Raw genomic sequence first — 20,819 nt, 5'->3', positions numbered from 1 at the left:
AGGTACTCGCGAGGCTGAGGCAGGAGGATTGCTTGAGCCCAGGAGTTTGAGGTTGCTGTGAGCTAAGCTGATGCCATGGCACTCTAGCCTGGGCAACAGAGTGAGACTCTGTCTCAAAACAAACAAACAAAAAAAAAGTGAAAAGTTGGACATATCTTCTGACCATTAGTCTTTTTCTTATTTTCTAAAAATAATTTGCATATCAGGAAGATAAGCTCATTGTGGAATAAGTTAGAAATAGAAATAATTTTGCCAGTTGAAAAAAAGTGAAAGGTTGGAAAACGATCTTCACCAAAGTATGAGGTTTGTTCATACTCACCAAAACACACAAAATTCAGCAAAATACTGGTAAAATTGAATTTAAAATATCAGTATGATTTCATGATTTTAAAAATATGCATTTTAGTTCAGTTCACAGCAAAGGCTTAGAAACAATGGGCTCAGTATAAATGATATCCCTAAAGTCTAGATTTTAGTTTCTAGCATTATTAGAAACATAGCTAGCTTCGTGTCTGGGGCAGAGAAAGTACAAAATAAATTTGGATTATCTTGCTGACCCAGCAAGTAAGGGATCATTCAAAGATCAAAGGGATAAGATTAGGGGCAGTTCAAAAGGGCTCTCAACAGCTAAAACTGTCACAATTTGAGCTTAAGAAAGAATATTCTTGACTGAGACACACTGATCCTATGAAAATCTAAGTTTATATATGATTAAAAAAAAGGAGAAAAATGAGAAAAAACTCATCTGGGTGGATTTTATACTAACCCTTTACTTTGAAAATTGGTAAAGGGAAGAATTAAGCATCTATCCTGCCTTTTTAGCAGGAATTGTCAATTCGGTAACTAGAGTACCAACTGATGAGAGAAAACTCTACAAGTCTGACAGTTAGTAAAAACAAGAAATTACAACTGAAAACAATCAATTTCAACTTCTGACACATTACGGACTCATGCAAGGATTATCAACTGGTAAACAGTTCAGACAACTGAAGAAATTTGCAATGCCAAAGTAGTACTACACAGATAACCTCTAGACTGCATGAGGAAACATCTACTGGTTACAAGGAAAGATCACGTGGCTACCACCCTGACCTAATGCTCAATTCAGCTTCACTAAGGATGGGGCAACCAGAGACTGTGTTCCTTGATGTAATAAAGGAAAAAGTACTTATTAGCTATGATGTATGCTATCAGCCAAAATAATTAAATATAATCAAACCTATAGATTTAACATCCGGTCTAGCTTGAACTGGTTATAAATTTAAAAGGACTTCAGAGATATAATAACCAGATGCAGTTCATCATCCTGCAGTGGAAAACATCAATTGTAAAGGATATTTTTCAAACAATAGGAGAAATTTCAATGTGACTATTATATGTAATAAAATAATAACTTTCTAAATGTGATGTTATTTCAGACTGGCAAATGTTATTTCTTTACAAACTGAAATATTTTAGAGGTAGTGTGTCATAGCTGTAATTTAAAGTATCTCAACATTAAACAAGTTAATAAATGACTTTTGTAATAGAAAAGAAATCTACATTGTAAAACAGCAAATAATCATGTACAGCCAACTATACTTTTCATACCCTTCTCTCTCCTTGAACTCTAGCCCTTGGCCTTTCAGAAATGCTCTCTCATTGGATATCACAGCATGAGGACTCTTTGACTTCACAGGGTGAGGCTACAACTAGAATCACCCAGGCTCTAGGGTTTGATACAAGTAATAATAGGGAGAAAGGACTGTTTGTGTGTGTTATGTGTCTTCAGCTATTTTCAAATCATAAAAACAATTTAAAAATAACATTCCTCTCAATGATAAGCTCATAGAGGACAATGCATCAAAAGATTCTTGAATCTGATAAATATTTTATCATCTTAATTGGGTAACTAGATTAGCTTAATGCTTCTTAGAAGCTCTGTTGTTGCTTGTAAAGTTTTTTCAAAACCAGAGATTCATTTAAACAGGAAAAGAAAAGGAAAAATAGAAGTAACTTTGGTGGTAGATAAGTTCCCATGGTTCTAAAGCAAACTCAGGCTAAATAATCAGATTTTGAGAAAGATAAGCAAGTATTGTTAAAAAAAAAAACAGTGATGTTAACTCTACCCATCTTTAAGAAGTAAGTCTCACTGGGGAAAACATATGGACTTCATAATGAAACAAACCTAGTTGTGAATCTTGGCAAGGTACTTTTTCTTAGGAGCAATTTTCTCATCAATAAATACACAGCTTCTTATCTTGCAAAGTAAATGCCCAATGCACAAAGGGCATATAACATATGTTTAAAGTCTTTCCTTCATGAAGGCCTCCTCTGACTTCTAATAGGATCCTTTTTCTTAACTTTTAAACTGTCCATGTTATTCTAACAATCACATACTGCCTCTGACTATTCAAATTATTTTTATATGTACTTTATTTCCTTAAACAGAAATGTAAATTCCTGAAAAACCAGGAATATTCCAAACTTCTTTTAACATATCACTCATAACCTACAGAATAGTAGGACACAATAGATAGTCAATACTTGCTGAATACAATTATACTCAATCTGAATTTTGCTCTACAAGCGTAATAATTCTAAGCTTTTAAATTCAGGGACAACAATGTCAGAAAGAAAGGTACTATGAAACCAACTTCCCACACTCTTTGTCCTGTAACAATTCTTTGGGAGGGATGGCTCCATAGTTGTTACTTTGACTTTAGTTTTTAATTATATTTTTTATGCTTTTTAAACGCAGATTTAGCTAATTCTCTAAGACATTTAAAATTTAACTATTTTATGAAGAACTTGAAATAGGCCATGGTCTATACTTCTATCCAATTCTTCTTGCCATACTCAGTATCAGGACAGTATGTGTAAATATATAAGAAATTAGTAGCTACAGAGAAAGATTATTTCCTTCCATGATTTGAGCTGCCACCTATCCTATACATCCTGATGTCTCCAAATCGTGATTCATATATACTCTAAAGCAGAATTTTAAATGCTTCCTGGATATCCTCACCTGGGTGTCCCAAATGCTTTTCACACTCAACCTATCTAATCCAAACGAATCTTTCCCCATCCATATATGCTTCTCTTCCTTAGATTACGGGACATTTATGGGTCCCATCTTCCATCCAGTTCCCTAAGCTCAGAATGCTGTTTCATTCACTCCTAACACATCCTGTCACCAAAAGCCCTGTCGGCTTCACCTCTGAAGTACCTTTCTATTCCCTTTTACTCTTATCACCATTGGCTCTGCTTAGACCCTAATGATCTCTCCTGCGCTTTACTGAAATCATCTAAATTGGTATCCCTGCTTCCAGTAGTCCTTCACAAAGCTATCATAATTCCTTTTTAAAACACAAAATTGTAATTCCTCTGTTTTGAAGTGTGTGACAGCTCTCTTTTATCTAGAAGTCAAAAGTCCTTAGCACAGCACATAAAACCCTGAAGACTCCTTCTCACTCAACTTTTCAAGACTTCAGTCAAATGTCAACCCCTCCTGTGAATGATTTCCTACTCTCCTAGAGGGGGAAGGTCCCTCCAGTGCTCATATTACTTTGTACCTATTTTTATTAAAGCACTTGCCACGTTGTAATTATATTTCAAATAGAGAAAGCTAGCTCACAGAAAGCAATAAGGAAAACAATTCAGGAAGGGGACTGATCAGCCAATTCACAGGAAAGAAATATTAAATAGCCAATACAGTCGTCTCTTGGTATCAGCAGGGAATTGGTTCCAGGACACCCCCACATACCAAATCTGCACAATTATACTGCTTAAGCCCTGCAGCCAGCCCTGTGGATACAAAAAGTTGGCCCTCCCTATACGTGGGTTTTGCATCCCTCAAATACTGTATTTTCAACCCGAGTTTGGTTGCAGATGTGGAACCTGCTGATATACAGAAGACAGACTACATTTACTGAAAAAAATCCACATGTAAGTGGAACCTCACAGTTCAAATCCCTGTGGTTCAAGGGTCAAGTGTAAATACATGTGTAAAGAAGTTGAATCTCATTCTTAAAGAAATGTAAATGAAAAACAGCAAGATACTATTTTGTATCATAATGACAGATTAAAATATTTGATACTTAATACTTGAGAATGATTAGTGAGAATGGAGAAGAAACAGACTATTATTGCAAACATAAATTGGCACTTTTTAGGAGAGAAATGAAGTCCTTTCCATAAAAATTTAAATGTACATAATCTTTGACCTAGCTATTCTAAGTTATCTTATAAATTTATATGTAAAAATACTCATTACAGCATTATTTTTAAGTGAAAAAACTGGCAATAAGTTAATCATTCAATACAGAACACGTTAAATCTATCACAATACATTTATATAAAGAAATACTGTCTACTTATTAAGAAGAATGAGGTAATTATATATGTTGCTAGCATAAAGAGACATCTAAGACATGAAAACTGAAGTTGTAGAGCCATGTGGACTGCATGATGTCATTTGAACACTCACATAGAAACAACAGAAGTATATGCTTATAATGTATAGCAAATACTTGGGATACATAAACGTAACACCAATTATTTATGAAAGATGGGATTAGTAAAGGCAGGAGCTGACTTTAGTTTTTAACTTCTATATTATTTCATTTTTTAGAATGAGGCTGTACTGATTTTATAATAAATGTTTTTAAAAAGTCTCTCTACAATTGGAGAAAAAAATTCTACATTCCTTTATAGAGATCACTATTTTAAAAAATTGCATATATAACTGAAACATATCTGTTAGGTAAACTACCAAGTAACACTTTAGGTTTACTCTTTCAAACTGGAGTATGTATTTAGTAGTTTTTTAAATAAAATATAGTACTAAAAACTGTTCCATTACTCATTAAACTTACTATAAGGTATTTATGTGCTAGACAAGAGCCCCCAACATTCTATCAAACACCATTAAAAAATTTAAACACCTCACCTCTTCTACTTTGCACTGAAGCAAGGGGAAAGAAAAGAGACAGGAAATAGATTAGGAATATAGAAAATTCATACATTTATAAATAAACTGCAGATTTGGAAGCATTTTGAAATTAAAGCCTAAGAAATACTACACATAGAACAAATCTTCAAAGACTTCACTAATCATTATACTAAATTCTATACGAGTAATGGAAAAGACGCATCTTAAACAGTACTGACCAAGCACTTCTTGCTAAATCTATTTAATTTCCAGTTAAGAGAAAACCTTCCCAGCCAAGTTTGTTAGACTACTTACTGATCTGATTCAAAGTTTCCTGAGGAATCCAACTCATGTCAACGTCATTCTGACTTGAGGTACCCATTTCTACTTTCTGTATGGGTCTCTTGCGCTAAGAGAACATAAAAATAAAAAATATATAAAACTATATTTTAAAGTAGTTCTATAATATCGAATTTTCCCTTGCTATAAAGCTTCATATGTTACTATACCATTGGTAGACCAAATAAGACTGTCTGTCTATATAATGATTTTCTTTCCCTTTAGGAATCGAATTGTAATCAAAGAATAAATTTATTTCCACATTCAATAAAATTCAGGGTAACTGCTGAAATGTTGCACACAGGCGGTTCCTACATTGTAAGCTAAATAGAGTTAAACAGTTGGCACAGATAAAACAAAAACATAAAATCGCATTTAAGCTAACAACCTCAATTTAATGTAAGAGCCTCAAACTTTCTCCCTAGAGTATTTACAACAAAACTGCTAAAAAGTAAAAATGATTCATTTTTTTACCTTGCTCTAAAAAAACACCAAAAAACAATTAAAAAACTTAATTATCTACATAAGTATTATATAGCCCATAAATTAGATTCTGAATACACAGAAAGATAACTAAATAATGGTTTCATTCAAATGGGAAAAAAAGAGATGTAGTTATACCTAATAAATTTATAGCAAAAATTCCCACTAAAATGAGGCAATGAAGTTTTGGAAATTAACATTTAAGCACCTCTTTTAAAGAAAAGTGCTGGCCAGGTGTAGTGGCTCATGCCTGTAATCCCAGCACTTTGGGAGGCTGAGGCAGGAGGATCGCTTGAGGCCAGGACTTCAAGACCAACCTGGGCAACATAGTGAGACTCTATCTTTACAAAAAATTTTAAAAATTGGCCGGTGTGGTGGTGTGCGCCTATGGTCCCAGCTATTCTGGAGACTGAGACAGTAGGATCATTTGAACATAGGAGTTGGAGGCTACAATGAGCTATTGATCATGCCACTGTACTCTAGCTTGGGTGACAGAGCAAGACCTCATTACAAAATAAATAAATAAATATTTAAAAATAAAAAAGTGATTATTAATAACATTTATTGTTAATTTTAATATAGATTTGACTGCCTGACTTAAGGCTTAGTAAACATTCACTAAAATGACTAGCAGTTGTTTAGGGTCTAATAGATTATACCAACATATTATTGACACAATTTGCATTATACTTTCCCATTGAGAGGAACAGCAGAGCTATTGTTTTTGTGGGGTAAAAGGGAGAAAGAAAGAGATGGTGGAGGGAAAGAAGATGGGGAGTAAGGACTCAGTAGGGGACAACCAGAATGACAACCCAAGGTGATACCACTTTACTACACTGACCACAAAAACAGAAGTTTGACTTATAGAGCAAATATAGCCAAATCCTTTTTCTTTTTCATATGAAGAGACTCATCTATGAATTAAGAATTATCCCTGTAAGTATTAAGGCAAATATAAAAGCTGGACTGCTAACAGATAAACAGCATATCCATGCAAAAGTATAGTAAACAGAACAATGAAATCTTTCTTGGTTTGAGGAAAAAAAATTATAGCATAATTTGGAGTTACAATACCAGTAAGATCACTCTGGAGGGTACAGACAAAGGACAATAATTGTATATGTGCATGAAAGTCTAAATGAATCCAAGTTACATGTCCAGGGTCTCATCTTCAGGTTTTATTTTAAAAAGGTTCAACAAAGCTGTAAGTATACAAACCCACAGTCAGAAGCAGCCACAAAGAACTAGACTGTGCTTAATTCGGTATTGTAGTGACTTCTGAAGTATGATTGTAAGAGGTGTTTATCTATAATTACCTTTCTTGACTCTAGGAGTTGATGAAGGCCAACAACAACCAGAAGCCCAAGACCAGCAAGGAACATATACATAAAGATTCTGGCATAAAAGAAAATATAAACTGGCTTTAATTCATAAGAAATACCACAGCTAATTACAACTGTAATTCTAACACATGACATAGCTGTCCAAATAACTTGTAGGGAAAACGAGTATTTTTCACTCAACTTAAAATTCAGGCAATTAGTTTTATAAATTTAATTTATATTTGAGAGCAATTAGTCAATAAAAAAGTAATTCTATGATTTAAAATGAATAAAATTACATTATAATTTATGCTATTTTCAAAGCTCACAGTTTAAAATAATTGTGTTAGGTTTTATGTGCCTCAAACATTACATTATTTTGCAATTTAAAAATTACTTCAGGTGAATTACATTTAAGTCTGAAGTAAGAATGACTCTTCATTCAGAAAGAACATGTTTTTCAAGATAAAAACTTCTAATTTATGTTTTCAGCAGTAATTTTAGACTTAGCTTATGCTGGTGCATAACTTATGAGCATGGGGTAAAAAACAATTTAGAAGAGAGGAAGGACAGAAAGCCAACTACTATCTTTTAAAAAGATTTGTCAGTTTCACTTATCTTTCCTAACTTGATATTAATAGTTGTAACAATCATCTAAAGTAAGAATAATGTAGTAAGGATTTCACCATAAAGTCCATTTTCACCATTCAAAAAAAATTTGTTGAAATAGGAGCAAACCTTCCAGTCCTACCTTATGAGATGAAGATCTACATACTGTAACTTTCACTTACGTTTCTCCATCTAACCCATCTTCTCTTTCAATAACTGTAACTGTTTGATTGAAGACTGCATCTTGGAATACATTGCCCTATTTAAAAAAAAAAAAAAATCACAAAAATCTGAAATGTATTGGAAAGTATGAAAGCTTGTAAGATTTAAAACTGTTACCCTAACAGATATACTATCACTTTCTCATCACTTAGAAGGTCAGTAAACTCAACAGTCATATATAATTACACTATTCAATGCCAGGGACTCAACATTATAATGTTACTTTCGCCTATAAAATAAAAATGTCACCAGGCTGGGCATGGCAGCACCTGCCTATAGGCCCAGCTACTTGAGAGGCTGAGGTGGGAGAATCTCTTGAACCCAAGAGTTCAAGTCCATCCTGGGAAACACAGTGAGACTGCTCTCTCAGTTGTCCCCTACTTTCTTCGGGGTTGAGGTGAGTGCAGAAGGGAGGTGTTCGAGGAATCAGGAAAACAAAGTAAAAAATGAGATAACATTGCAGAAAGAAACAAAGATCACAGAGCATTCTTACATCAGCTCTACCTTCTGTTATCTGCAATCCTCCAAAACAAGGAAGGAAGCATGAAAACATACAGTAGTTGCAAAAGCATATCATTTTAAGAACCGGACCTGAGCAAAAGTCAAATTCATGTTCTAAACTGACAATGGGCTGGAAATCAATTTCTTTATAATTAATGGGTTGGTGATTTTCAGTATCAACATATTTTTCTGTTGTGGTCTTGAAACAATTTTGTCAGGTCAACACAATTTTAGTTTTCAAATATATCAGCATCACTGGGACAATACATAGCTCTGTGTTCGATGTCTCACAAAAATACAGTACTTTTTCAAAACTGTCGGTTACTGCTGAACTATAATTATATAAGTTTTACTTCAAGATCTTTCAGTTTGCATTCCTCTATTGACAATTCCAGGAATCAGAATAGACTAACGAAAATAACATTCAAAATGGAACTGAAACTACAAATATGCTTGTTGGATCACATTTAATTCTATGTGGAAGGAAGAAAACCCTTCCTTCCTGTCTACTAAGTAATTAGAATAAAAGGGACAATTTAATGGCAACACAAGAAATTTAACTCAGACATAAGGTAAACATGTTAACACTAGGGTGAATTAGGTTCCAAGAGAAAATGAAATTTCCTTCTCTGAACACTTTTTGAAAAGGGAATGGTTTAGAGGTGCTCTCATCTGAAGGAAACAACAATTAGCATACAGAGGTCAACTTCCAGCAGTAAAATTCTAGTGGGTTTCCTTCATTTAGTCACTGATGACTATATATAACACACAGTTTAAAAATCATAATATATCAGAGCTTATATTAGGACATTTGGTTCTCATAAATGAAAACTAAACCATAAATCTTGCTGCTAAAACTACCTTAAAAATATCTGATTATATCTTATCTGTGAGTGTATAAAATGATGGAAAAACAGTTGCAGAAAGTCTTTTTTTTTTTTTTTGAGACAGAGTCTCACTTTGTTGCCCAGGCTAGAGTGAGTGCCGTGACGTCAGCCTAGCTCACAGCAACCTCAAACTCCTTCCTGGGCTTAAGCGATCCTACTGCCTCAGCCTCCCGAGTAGCCGGGACTACAGGCATGCACCACCATGCCCGGATAAAGTCTTTAAAATTTATAAACATAAGCAGTAAAATGGGCAAAACAAGCAATAAAAGGAGGTACAAAACACATTATTTAATAGATCTTAACATCTAAATCAGTAGGAGACTACAGCGTGTGGCTTACTGCTCCTTTTCCTTTTAAGGTCCTGCTCAACTCCTTCCTCTCTCACACAACAGCACCTTATTGCACGTATCTCTAGTATGCATCCCTTATCACACTGTTTTACTGCCTGTTTTTGTCCATCTCCCCCACTGGATTATAGACTTGACAGAGATGTGTAATTTACCTTTGCCTCTTTGGTGCCTATCACAATTTCAACCACAAAATAGGCACTTGAATGAATAGAAGACTATTTATTAAACAATGTCAATTGTCCCCATTCATCTCTAACCTTTAAAAAAAAAAAAAGGTTTAAAGGCCTTACATTCAAATCTTTGTAGTTCAGATTGATGACCAGACCAAAGGGTCGTCCACCCATAGGCTCTGCAGGAATGAAGGAGTACTCAAAAGTTGCTTGTCTCTGAGGTGGCACTACAGTGTTCAGAGGAAGAGCTGTGAAATTCTGGATATAAAACTGGTAGTCCTGAGGATAACGGAATGAGGCATCTAAGGATTCAACAATGAAATCTTCGGTACCCTTGTTTGTAAAGCCTACCAGGAACTTCACAATGTTATTTGCTGGAAAATCTGAGAAACAAAATAGAGACAAGAAAATTTGAACACATACCAAGAGTTCAAAATAAAAAGATATTACTAATAGATTTTGACACCCTTTTCCTGCTGCTTATGGAGTTGGTTTCAGAATTCTTTTCAATAGAGCACTCCAGTCAGCCACTAAGTAAAAATTAATCAATTAGAGTTGTCATATAAGCTTTTTGTCTATACTCTAGCATTCCAACACGTGGGTTTAACTAAGCATCTCAATTTCAGACCAGATTACATTCAAATTACGTGGTCTCAGAAAGAGTTGTGTACTTTTAGCAGCAAGATTATCATGCAGCAGGGTTATACATCTTGGTGAAGTCACTTTCAACTCTAACTCAGTATGCTATCTGTGTAGATAAATGGAGAAAAGAATGATAGAAAGATAAAGTCCAAGAGGACCATCTGAAAACTAGTATTTTTAGAACATAAAAAATTAATCAGACAATCTATCTCTACTTTAAGCAAGTAGGCAAATGTAAATTTGAAGGTTAAGACCCAAGGAGGCAGATATAAAAATAAATGGAACAAAACTCACTTAATCAAATTATATTCTGCAGGCATAAAGTTGGAAAGTACATGGCAATTAAAACAAAAAACTTGAGAAGACCAAGAAAATTAATAACTTTCAATATTAAGTCTTCACTAATTATACTGTAGTCTACAGAGCTGAGTTTCATCCAGTACAGTACAGGCTGTGGGGTCAGACAGGCTGTCTCCATAATCTATTTATGAACTGGATAACCCTGGACAAGTTTCTTAACTTCTCTAAGCCTCAGTTCAACAGTAACTATGCTCAGAAGGTGTGTTAGGATTAATACATGCAAGGTATTGAGAACAGTGCCTACTGTATAGCCCTCAATAAATATCAGCCATTCAATTTATTTTCTTTTAATAAAATCTAGGCTCTAACCAAGGCATAATTGAAGAGATTTAATATTTCATTAATGTTTAACACTCAAAATATAATAAGTTACTTTGCTGTGGCAGTTTGAAAAAGTTTTAAACATTATCTTTGAAAAGAACATTTAATTTCTAGTCAAACTGAGCAGTATTTATTTTTCCCTTAGTTTAAATGCCAGCAATATTACCTTAAAGATATTGGTTTTCATATACATGAGAAAGTTTTTTCAAAATACTTGTTTGCATTACATTTGTTATGTAAAAGAGAATGTTAATAAGATCTTAAGCACTACCAATGCTTCCCAAAAACCCCAAGCTTGTCATTTTAAAATTCTTATATCTGAATAAAAACTAATACTTCTGTATTACCTTCTCCTTTTACAAACAAGATAGTAGTATCTGCACTTGGTGAAGCTTCAGGTTCACCAGATACATCTTCTTCCTCTTTATCTTCTGCCTAAGAAAAACAACATTAAAAATGGATTATTATGGGAGAAAAAAATGCATCATCCTTTAAGAATAAAGACTTCACTAGATTCTGGCAAAATATTGATTCTCCGTGGCTTTACTGGGATTAGCAATATGAATCCCACTGTCTCGTAATAGTTAAAATAGAATATCTAGGCTGGGTGTGCTGGCTCACGCCTGTAATCCTAGTACTCTGGGAGGACGAGGTGGGAGGATGGCTCAAGGTCAGGAGTTCAAGACCAGCCTGAGCAAGAGTGAGGCCCCGTCTCTACTAAACAATAGAAAGAAATTAGCTGGACAACTAAAAATATATAGAAAAAACTGGCCGGGCATGGTGGCGCATGCCTGTAGTCCCAGCTACTCGGGAGGCTGAGGCAGGAGGATCACCTGAGCCCAGGAGTTTGAGGTTGCTATAAGCTAGCCTAATGCCACGGCACTCTAGTCCAGGCAACAGAGCAAGATTCTATCTCAAAAAAAAAAAAAAAAAAAGAATATCTAGAGCAGTGCATCTTGATGGCAATGTGCATACCAATTCTCTGGGGATCTTGCAGATCTGATTCAGGTCTACACTGAAGCCTGAAATCCTTTATTTCTACAAGCACCCAGGATATGCCAAGGCTGCTGGTATTTTAGACCACACTTTGAATTGCAAGATTCTAGAGCAGTGGTTGATAAACTTTTTCTGTAAAGGCCAAATGGCAAATATGGCTCTGGAGACCATAAAGTCCCTATTGCAACTACTCAACTCTGTGACTACAGCGTGAAAGCAGCCACAGACAATATGTAAAGGAGTGGCCACGGCTGGCTTTGGCCTGTGGCCACATTTTACTCACCCATGTTCTCAAGCACCTTGTTACCAGCCTACAAAGATTTCCATTCACATAACAGAAAAATTTTCCTTTGAGAATCTGTCACATAATTTGCAAGAAATCATTAAAAAAAAAAAAAAGTTACCAGGGATCTTATTAGGGTAATAAGAATGTCCTAAAACTGAATTCATGTTGCACAACTGGGCAAATTTACTAGTTGTATGCTTAAAACAGGTGAATTTTACAATACATAAACTGTATCTCAAAGTCTTTTTTTAAAAGTGAACAAATTTTACATTTGAAACTCTAAACCTCAGTACAGCATCATTTTTCCAGGCATTAAAAAAGATTACAGAGATAATCGTATATTTGAAGTGTTCGGGCCCTAAAACTGAGATGCTTAAGGGCACCACTGTTTACTGGCAGTTGAATTTTCATTTATGTAAAACACTCCGTCCCCTAGTAGATAAGACTTCTCAAGGGCAAATACTGTCTTGTAATTTTAAAATTCTCCACATTGGGCTCATTCACTTGAAAATGCACTCAAACATTTGTTCAATGACTGTGCAACTGTGTTATAAGTTATATTTTAAGTATTCTTAATGATAGCATTCACTTGGTAAGAGTATGTCTACTTTCAGGGAAAGAGACTCATATCAGTAGGAAAAGAGACAGGGAAGCTGGAAATGTAAGCTGTAGGAATAAAGAAAAAAAGGTTTACTTGAGACACAGTTAAGAAAAATCATCCCTATGATTTCATTAACGGGTTTTAGAATAAAAAGAAATGAAAGACATAACAAGACAACAGCTCAAATCACTAGAGCCATATCAAAACAGGAAATAATTTATGGAGATGGAATGGATGGTAATACTGAACTCCATTTTGGACATACGAAATCTGTGGTACGTATGGAGCATCCAGATGAAGCTATACTGTGAAGAGCTAGAAATACAGGTATGGAGCTCAATAAGGTAGGTGGCTAGAAATCATATCTGAAAGTCACCAACAGAAGGTGGTTGTGGTTGAAACCACAGGTCTTACCAACATTAAGGGAGTGAGCAGAGGAAGAGAAGATAGTAGAGAGACCAAGCAGCAGCAGCTGGGCAGGGGAAACTAAGAGGGAGTGCCACAGAAGCCAACACGAAAGGATTCAAGGCAGGCATAACCAGCACATGCTAAAAAGAGCTCCAACAGGATAATCAAAAATAGGCCAGGAATTTAGCAATTAGGTTGCTTGCTGGTGACCTTAGCAAGAACAGTTGTACTAGGTATATGAGGTCAGACCATGGTTGAGAATGCATGTGAAGGGAGCAGACCAGAAGAGCTGGACAGACTATTCTTTCAAGAAGTAACTGGTGTTGGTGAAGATTAGAAAGCGGGTAGCAGTTTCAGGTGGATGAATAGTATATAAACATGTGTGTAGCTTAATATAACCAGTCACTGAGAAGGATCAATGCTTGAAGTTACAAAAGGAAAGATAATCTAACAAGATCCCACTGGAAGAGATGGGGACAATAGCACACATGGAAGGGTTAGCCTTAGAAGACACCAAGGACAACTCATTAAGGAGAAAATGCAGAAAGGATGGGTGAATAATATATTTAGAAGTGGACCATAGAAAATTTGATAAGAGTTCACACTTGATGGCCTTCTTCACTTTCCGAAACTGAAGGCAGTGTTGCTGCCAAGACTCAAGGACTGACGTTACGGGTTTAAAAGGGTAAAAGTCTGGAACGCTAGCTGTGGAAAACTGCAAAGTATATGTAAGTAAAGGCAGCTAACTCATTTATCTTATAGCTAATCAGCATATCATAAGATGTATAATGCTTACTACTTGCTACGTTGTAAAGCCCCCAAATATTTCAGCTATTACAAACTACCTCGGAAAGCAGAGTGAAGACACTGGTAGAACTGCCTACCTCTGGGGAGAAGGCTTCAGTGGCTGGAGGACAGGCATATGAGGAAAACTTCACTAAATATTGCACCTCTTAAATGCTGAGCCATTTGAATATATTATCTATTTTAAATAATAATTTTTAAAAGAGAGCTAGTGTTATTACTGCTATAGTTCTTGTTTTAATAAAAATAACAAGCCAGGTGCAGTGGCTCACGCCTGTAATCCTAGCACTTTGGGAGGATGAGGCAGGTGGATTGTTTGAGCTCAGGAGTTCAAGACCAGCCTGAGCAAGAGCGAGACCCCGTCTCTACTAAAAATAGAAAAAAATTAGCTGGACAACTAAAAATATATATAGAAAAAAATTAGCTGGGCATGGTGGCGCATGCCTATAGTCTCAGGTACTCGGGAGGCTGAGGCAATAGGATTGCCTGAGCCCAGGAGTTTGAGGTTGCTGTGAGCTAGGCTGACGCCACAGCACTCTAGTCCGGGCAACAGACGAGACACTGTCTCAAAAATAAATAAATAAATAAATAAATAAAAATAACAACAAAACTCACTATCATTTCTGTTTAAAAAAATACTTTCTGAAATGATGGCAAGCTACATTGCAACCCACAGCTTTATAGAGTTTAAAAAAAAAAAAAAACAGAGTAGAAAAGCCCCAAGTTACTCTTAAAAAGGTTTGTACTGTAAAATTTTATACCAATAACTTGTATCTAAACTAGCTCTTGGTATCTCACATCTTAAGAAAAACTTCCTTTCCTTCACTTGACTCCAGGACACAGGCCCAGCAGCAAAGGATCCTTCCATAATCTCCCAATTCTTTGATGCCTTCGCAACTGAGTATAAGCTGATAACACAGAAATCTTGGGAACAACAGGCAAAATTCTAGCTCATTCCAGAGGTGACTTCTGCAGCAGCTTTGGCTCTGTGGGCCCACTTTCTTAGACAGCCTACATACAAGCTTACCCCTGCTAGTATGGTTTAGTCCAAAGGAAGGAAACATTTTCCCTGCCTTCCTGTTTCAATCAACCCTAATCACTTTCTGATTTGAAAAAAGTAACAAAGAAGAGCTACTAAGATTTTTGTACTAATTGGCGAGGGTGGGAAGTGGACAATCGGAGTTGTTCTTTTTTCTCTAATGGTTCTCAAGGCACGGGAAATATTAAGGTATGGAAAAGTTCTGGCCAACATTGTAAGGATATCAAGGATCTAACAGTTCCCGTCTCTATTCTCTTCCTCCGCAATAAGTACATCCCAGTGTCAAAGAGCCTAAACAATTTCATATTAATGGTTATCACAATATAATCCATCACCAAATTTCTGTACATGCCCAAATTTCAGAGCCCCAAATATCATTTTTAAGCCTAAATTCCTAGATGAATTCCTTTCCAATAGTCACTCCATCAGCAGCAGTTTTAGAAAAGTCAAACATTTATGAGAAACAATGAAGCAGGAATGTATTGATCTAGTTTAAACTGTTCACTTAATGAACCAGTTTGAAGATGCAGAGCCCTAATATAAACCCTAAAAGCATGGGTGGGTATACATACATATGAAAGGCTTGACACACAGGTGATCAGTAAGGGGTTCCTATAGAAGGGGGCATTAGGACAAAGTACACAAATTAGTAAGGCTATTCTATTCAGATGAAATAGTTTGCCCAACGTATAAAAATAGTAACTCAAAAACATCAACAAAATAGTAAGCTGATTATCTTAGTTAGAAGGCATACTCCATAAAAATTAATAGAAGTCAAAAGAGAAACTGAAATCTACATATTAGGCTAAACATTTTGACACTGAAATAACAGAATAGGAAATGGGTGGTTTAATCTTGAAAGAAATGACAAAATCTAGAATTATGAAAAGCTCCGGGTTCAAGTGTGGTATGAAAGTAAAAGAAAAAAAAAATCTGTGTAGGACAGATTATAGTAGGAAAGAAACAAAACTGGCTAGCCAGACACATGCCGCAACAATCTTGATTCCACCCCAATATTCTTACTGTCATACTATAATTATACAGTAAAAATTTCAGAGTTGGATAACTTCTACGAGATCTTTCTCTAACTTCCTTACTCTTCACAGGACATATTTTACATATAGTTCCTCACCTCCTGCCACCAAAACACATATACCTGCCCCAGAAACGTTAAGTCCAAGACAGCAGAAAACAGTGCCTGGCACATAGCAGGGACTCAAAAAAATACTTACTTTTTAAATGAAAGCAAGCAAGCAAGAGGAAACTGAGACCCAGAGAGATAAGTCAGAAAGCTAAGCAGCATATATCCCAAATATACTATCTCATGGTCCAGTACTATGCCCACTACACTGTTACCCTCCTAGATTCCTGTCTATATGCTCTCCAATTGTTCTTTAACTATTTCATGTCTCCCTCCCTGTTCCAAAAAATACTTACGCTCCATCCTCAATGACTGGGCCCTATTTTCCCATTTCAATCCACTTGGATCACGTTAACAAACCTCTGAAGTCAAGAATTTCATATTTTTCTATAAAAAGAATAAATTCTACATGTATTATATACATTCTATATATACTAAATCCGCAGTCCCAAACCCCTGGGGCACAGATTAGTACTGGTCCATGTTCTGTTAGGAACCAGGCCACACAGCAGGAGGTGAGCACCAGGCCAGCAAGTGAGCAAAGCATCATCTGTATTTACAGCTACTCCCCATCGCTGGCATCACCACCTGAAATCCACTTCCTTGTCAGATTAGCAGCGGCATTAGATTTCCACAGGAGCACAAACCCTACTGTAAACTGCACATGTGAGGGATCTAGGCTGTGCATTCCTTATGAGAATCTAATGCCTTATGATCTGAGGTAAGCTGAGGCGGTGACGCTAGCACTGGGGAGTGGCTGCAAAATCATCCTGAAACCACCCCCCACTCCCAACTGCTTCCTCCCATCCGTGGAAAAAGTGTCTTCCATGAAACCGGTCCCTGGTGGTAAAAAGGCTGGGGATCTCTGTATTAAATCATATATAACACTAACCAAATCTGTGGGTTCATCTTCTTCGACCTCAGCTTCATCATCTTCATCTTCAATTATTGAATCTTCCACTGTTTCTTCATCCTCTGTAAGATCTTGAGCCACTGCTAATGAGCCTAATAAAATATAAAAGAGACAGTTAACCTTTATTCTGGAATACCAATGTTTTTTAAGATCAAGTATAGGCAAGAAAATTTTCCCCCTGGAATTACTCAATGCCCCAGTTCACCTGAATGATGCCAAATTACTATGCATCTAAGAATATTTATTTTATTTTACTAGTAGTTTTAACAACTGCATGTTGATTTTTAATGTGAAATGCTGTTGAATTTTAAAAAGTACCCTTCAGGTGTAAAAATGAACTTCCGAAACTAAAGATGACTTGAAGCCCAAATAAAGAACTTCAAGCAATTTTGTTAAGCAAAGTAAGGAAAATAAGTTTGTTGCAAAGATAAGAAACTCCTAAATTTAATCCCTGTCATTAACCATATACACCCAAAAAAACAGAGGTCTAAAAGAAAATAGCAACCTCAATATCTCAGCAAGAAACACTATTATTAGATTCTACTACAGGTGAAACTCTTAGGATTTGATAGCATATAATTCCTAGGAAAAAAATGTCTATCATATCCATGGTACAAAACTAGCTTGCACAAAATACATTGTTTAGTAAAAACTATATTGGTAACTTCAGGGGTGATAGCAAAGAATCCAATTATTTTTGCATACGGCTTCAGATATGCTTTAAGATTTTTTATTTTTACCCATACTTGTCACAAAGTATAGCTGTATTGTCAAAAAATATATAAATCATAGTTTTATAGGCAAAAGTACTCTAAATAAGTCACGTTAAAAAGATTTCGGGCAAGACGCTCAAAAGAATTTCCAAGTTCTAGTGTCTTCCAACATTTCTCAGAAAAAATGATGATGTGGCAATTCAGTAGAGAAAAAAATGTGGGAAGAGCGTGTTTGATACCCAGGAAAAATATATTAACAACCATGCATTTTAAGTCTTTTCCACATCTTTGAGTTCTTACTGGCTGCTAAGATTTCTACAAATATTAAAGAACATTGAACCATGCATTATAAACTGAAAAACATCTTCCACTGCTTGCTCAGCAAAGACTAAAATAGTGCATTCATAATTTACAAGTCATTTTCAAAAATCAAGTCATTTTCAAAAGCCAATTAAAAAGAAAATCCATATCTGACATGGTAATTTAAAGTTGTAGCTAAACTTGGTAACTTCTGAATATATATAACGGCCTTTCACCCTACATTTCAGTGGCTATTAAATAATTTTATTATTTCAATGTTAGCCAGTAACAACTTTGTCCCTAAAAATCTAACCAACTTTCAACTGGGAACTTGAGAAAACATTTTCTTGAAAGAAAAAAAAAATGTTTACAAGTTATTAATTCAGTTTAGTAACAAGTTGATTTTCTTAAAGAAGACGTTTTTAAAACCTGAAATATATAGCCTAAATTCTAAAACTAGAATCTAGTTTTAGTAGATTGGTCAAATTTTCTTTAAAAAGCTGAATGAGAACAAACCAGCAAGCAACTCCTAAAGGAAAAGAATCTCTATTTATACCTGCGATGAATTCCTTAACAGTTTTGGTTAATTCTCTCACTTGGTTTTCTAACCACTAAACAGAAGCCAGTCACTTCACTTTTCTTCCTAAAACAACTCCTGGGTAACTGTCACTATTGTTCATTAGGCCACACAGCTTGCTTATAGAATGGAAAAGCATTCGAGTGATCATTTAGACTAACTCCTTCACTTTACAAATTAGAATATCGCAGTTCATGACAAAACCAGGGCAAGAAACCAAGTTGCCACATCCTTATGTTCTAAGTTATTTCCACACCAGGTTAATGTTGGAAAGAATAAACCCATATAAAAAAAACAAAACTCGAAGTAGACTTTTTCCAACAATACGACGCTTCCACAAGCAAAAGACGGTTACATTAAAAGAGACGGACAGCAGAAATAAGAGGGAAATGCCACAGGGATTCTTCAGTCTGCCTTGCAGTAGGGGCGGATAAGGGGGTGAGTGAGGATGGGGAGTTTCCCTGAAATCAAGACTCCTGGTAATTCACAGGGATCAGGTGTTGGAAAAAGAGGCAGGTGACCATTAAAAAATAAAGCTCTAACAATTTCGATGTGTAGAAAACAAGGGTTTCAGCAAATGAATGAAAGCGGACTCCCAGCGTGGAAGCTAAAGACACGTCAGCCCAGAGCGCGAGGGGATGGGGGTGGAGCGGAGCTGGAGGCGGCCAGAAGAAACAAAACGGGCTGCGGCGCGCTCGGAGCGCAGCCGTGCCCACGGCCCCCTCGCTTCCCTCCTCGAGCCGAGGACCCTGTGGCTCTGGCCACCCCTGCAGGCGTGGGCCCTCGGACGGCCACGAAGCAAGGTCGCCCGGGCACTGCACCGGCGCTCCGCGAGCAAGTGGCAGAGGCCGCAGCGGGGTCTCGCCCTGGCGCGCGCTGCGGCCGCGTACTACGAGCTCGGGGCTGGGGAGGAAGAGCGGGGGAGAACCCGGAGAGGTGGACGCGGACACGAGGAGCAGGAGCCGCCGTCGCCTCCAACTTCAAACTTAACGTCGCCGGCGTCTTCTTCCGGGCCAACCCCCGCCGCCCACTCCCCTCGCCTTACCTCTGGGGCCGCCTCGGAGCAAGACAGTGGCGGGGAACACGAGCAAGAGAAGGAGAAGCAGGCGGGGCAGGAGTCTCATGGCGCGGCCAGTCCGGGGTCCAGTCCCTGTCCGCCAGGGTTCTCAGCGGCTCCGGCGGTAATGGCGATACTCTTCATCCGGGCTCCGGGCGGGGAGGGGCGGGGCACGTACCCCGCATGGCCTTCGCCACGCCCCTCCTCCGACCGAGGGGCGCCGCGACGTGGCTGCTCCAAGATAGGGCTAGGGGAGTGGCCGCCGCCGGCGGAGTCACGTGGCCGGTTGCCGGAGCTTCCGGAGTTCCCGCGAGAGTCGGCCTCCTGCTGCAGTCAAGGGTTGGACACGTGCGTGCGGTTTGCCGCTTGTTCTGCCCTGCCCTTTCCTGTCAATCAGTTAGCGTCCTCAGTGGTTACCTTATTTGAGTTACGGTAACAGTGATACAAGGATCATGAACTGCCTTTATGTGGCATTTAAAAGCAGAAAAAGAAATTGGTTGTTTTGGAATAGATAACATTGTTTCCCTCTCCCTAAAAAAAACGCGTTAAAATATATACAGTGGAAAAAGATATATAATGGAAAATCTTTTTCCCCTATGCGCCGGCACCCTGTCCCATAGTTAAGGACAGTTCTGAAATTCCTATGTGACATTCTAGAATTAGAAATCACCTAAGAACACTTGTTGGCATTTAGTAAGCATTTGGTAACTATATAGTGGGTTCAGCAATGGCTGTACAATCTTTAATTTCCTTCTCATCTACTTTGAACTTTGGGTTACTGCAATAATCTTGTATTTCTTGAAATTAATCTGAATACCAAGTAGGTTTGGATTGGACCAGCGTGAGTTGTCATGATGGAATAAGCT

The 20,819-nt window shown here is 37.0% G+C and overlaps 1 protein-coding gene across 2 annotated transcripts in view; it reads right to left on the bottom strand.

Annotated features, from left to right (window-relative positions):
* SSR1 (signal sequence receptor subunit 1) overlaps positions 1-20,211 on the bottom strand; it is a 35,366-nt gene extending 15,155 nt beyond the window's left edge. For both annotated transcript variants that reach the window (XM_045551729.1, XM_045551730.1), the window contains exons 1-7: positions 19,942-20,211; positions 17,286-17,398; positions 11,466-11,553; positions 9,916-10,178; positions 7,848-7,924; positions 7,051-7,129; positions 5,228-5,321 (exon numbers count right to left, since the gene is read on the bottom strand). In XM_045551729.1, coding sequence (XP_045407685.1) covers positions 5,228-5,321; positions 7,051-7,129; positions 7,848-7,924; positions 9,916-10,178; positions 11,466-11,553; positions 17,286-17,398; positions 19,942-20,020 — 793 coding nt within the window. In that variant the 5' untranslated portion in view covers positions 20,021-20,211. The remainder of the gene's footprint in view (positions 1-5,227; positions 5,322-7,050; positions 7,130-7,847; positions 7,925-9,915; positions 10,179-11,465; positions 11,554-17,285; positions 17,399-19,941) is intronic.
* Between the last annotated feature and the right edge of the window lie 608 nt (positions 20,212-20,819).

The sequence above is a fragment of the Lemur catta genome, chromosome 5 (genome assembly GCF_020740605.2).
Source record: "Lemur catta isolate mLemCat1 chromosome 5, mLemCat1.pri, whole genome shotgun sequence".
Taxonomy (NCBI): domain Eukaryota; kingdom Metazoa; phylum Chordata; class Mammalia; order Primates; family Lemuridae; genus Lemur; species Lemur catta.
The sequence above is the reverse complement of the archived record's forward strand: the minus strand, read 5'-3'. Positions and strand labels throughout refer to the sequence as shown.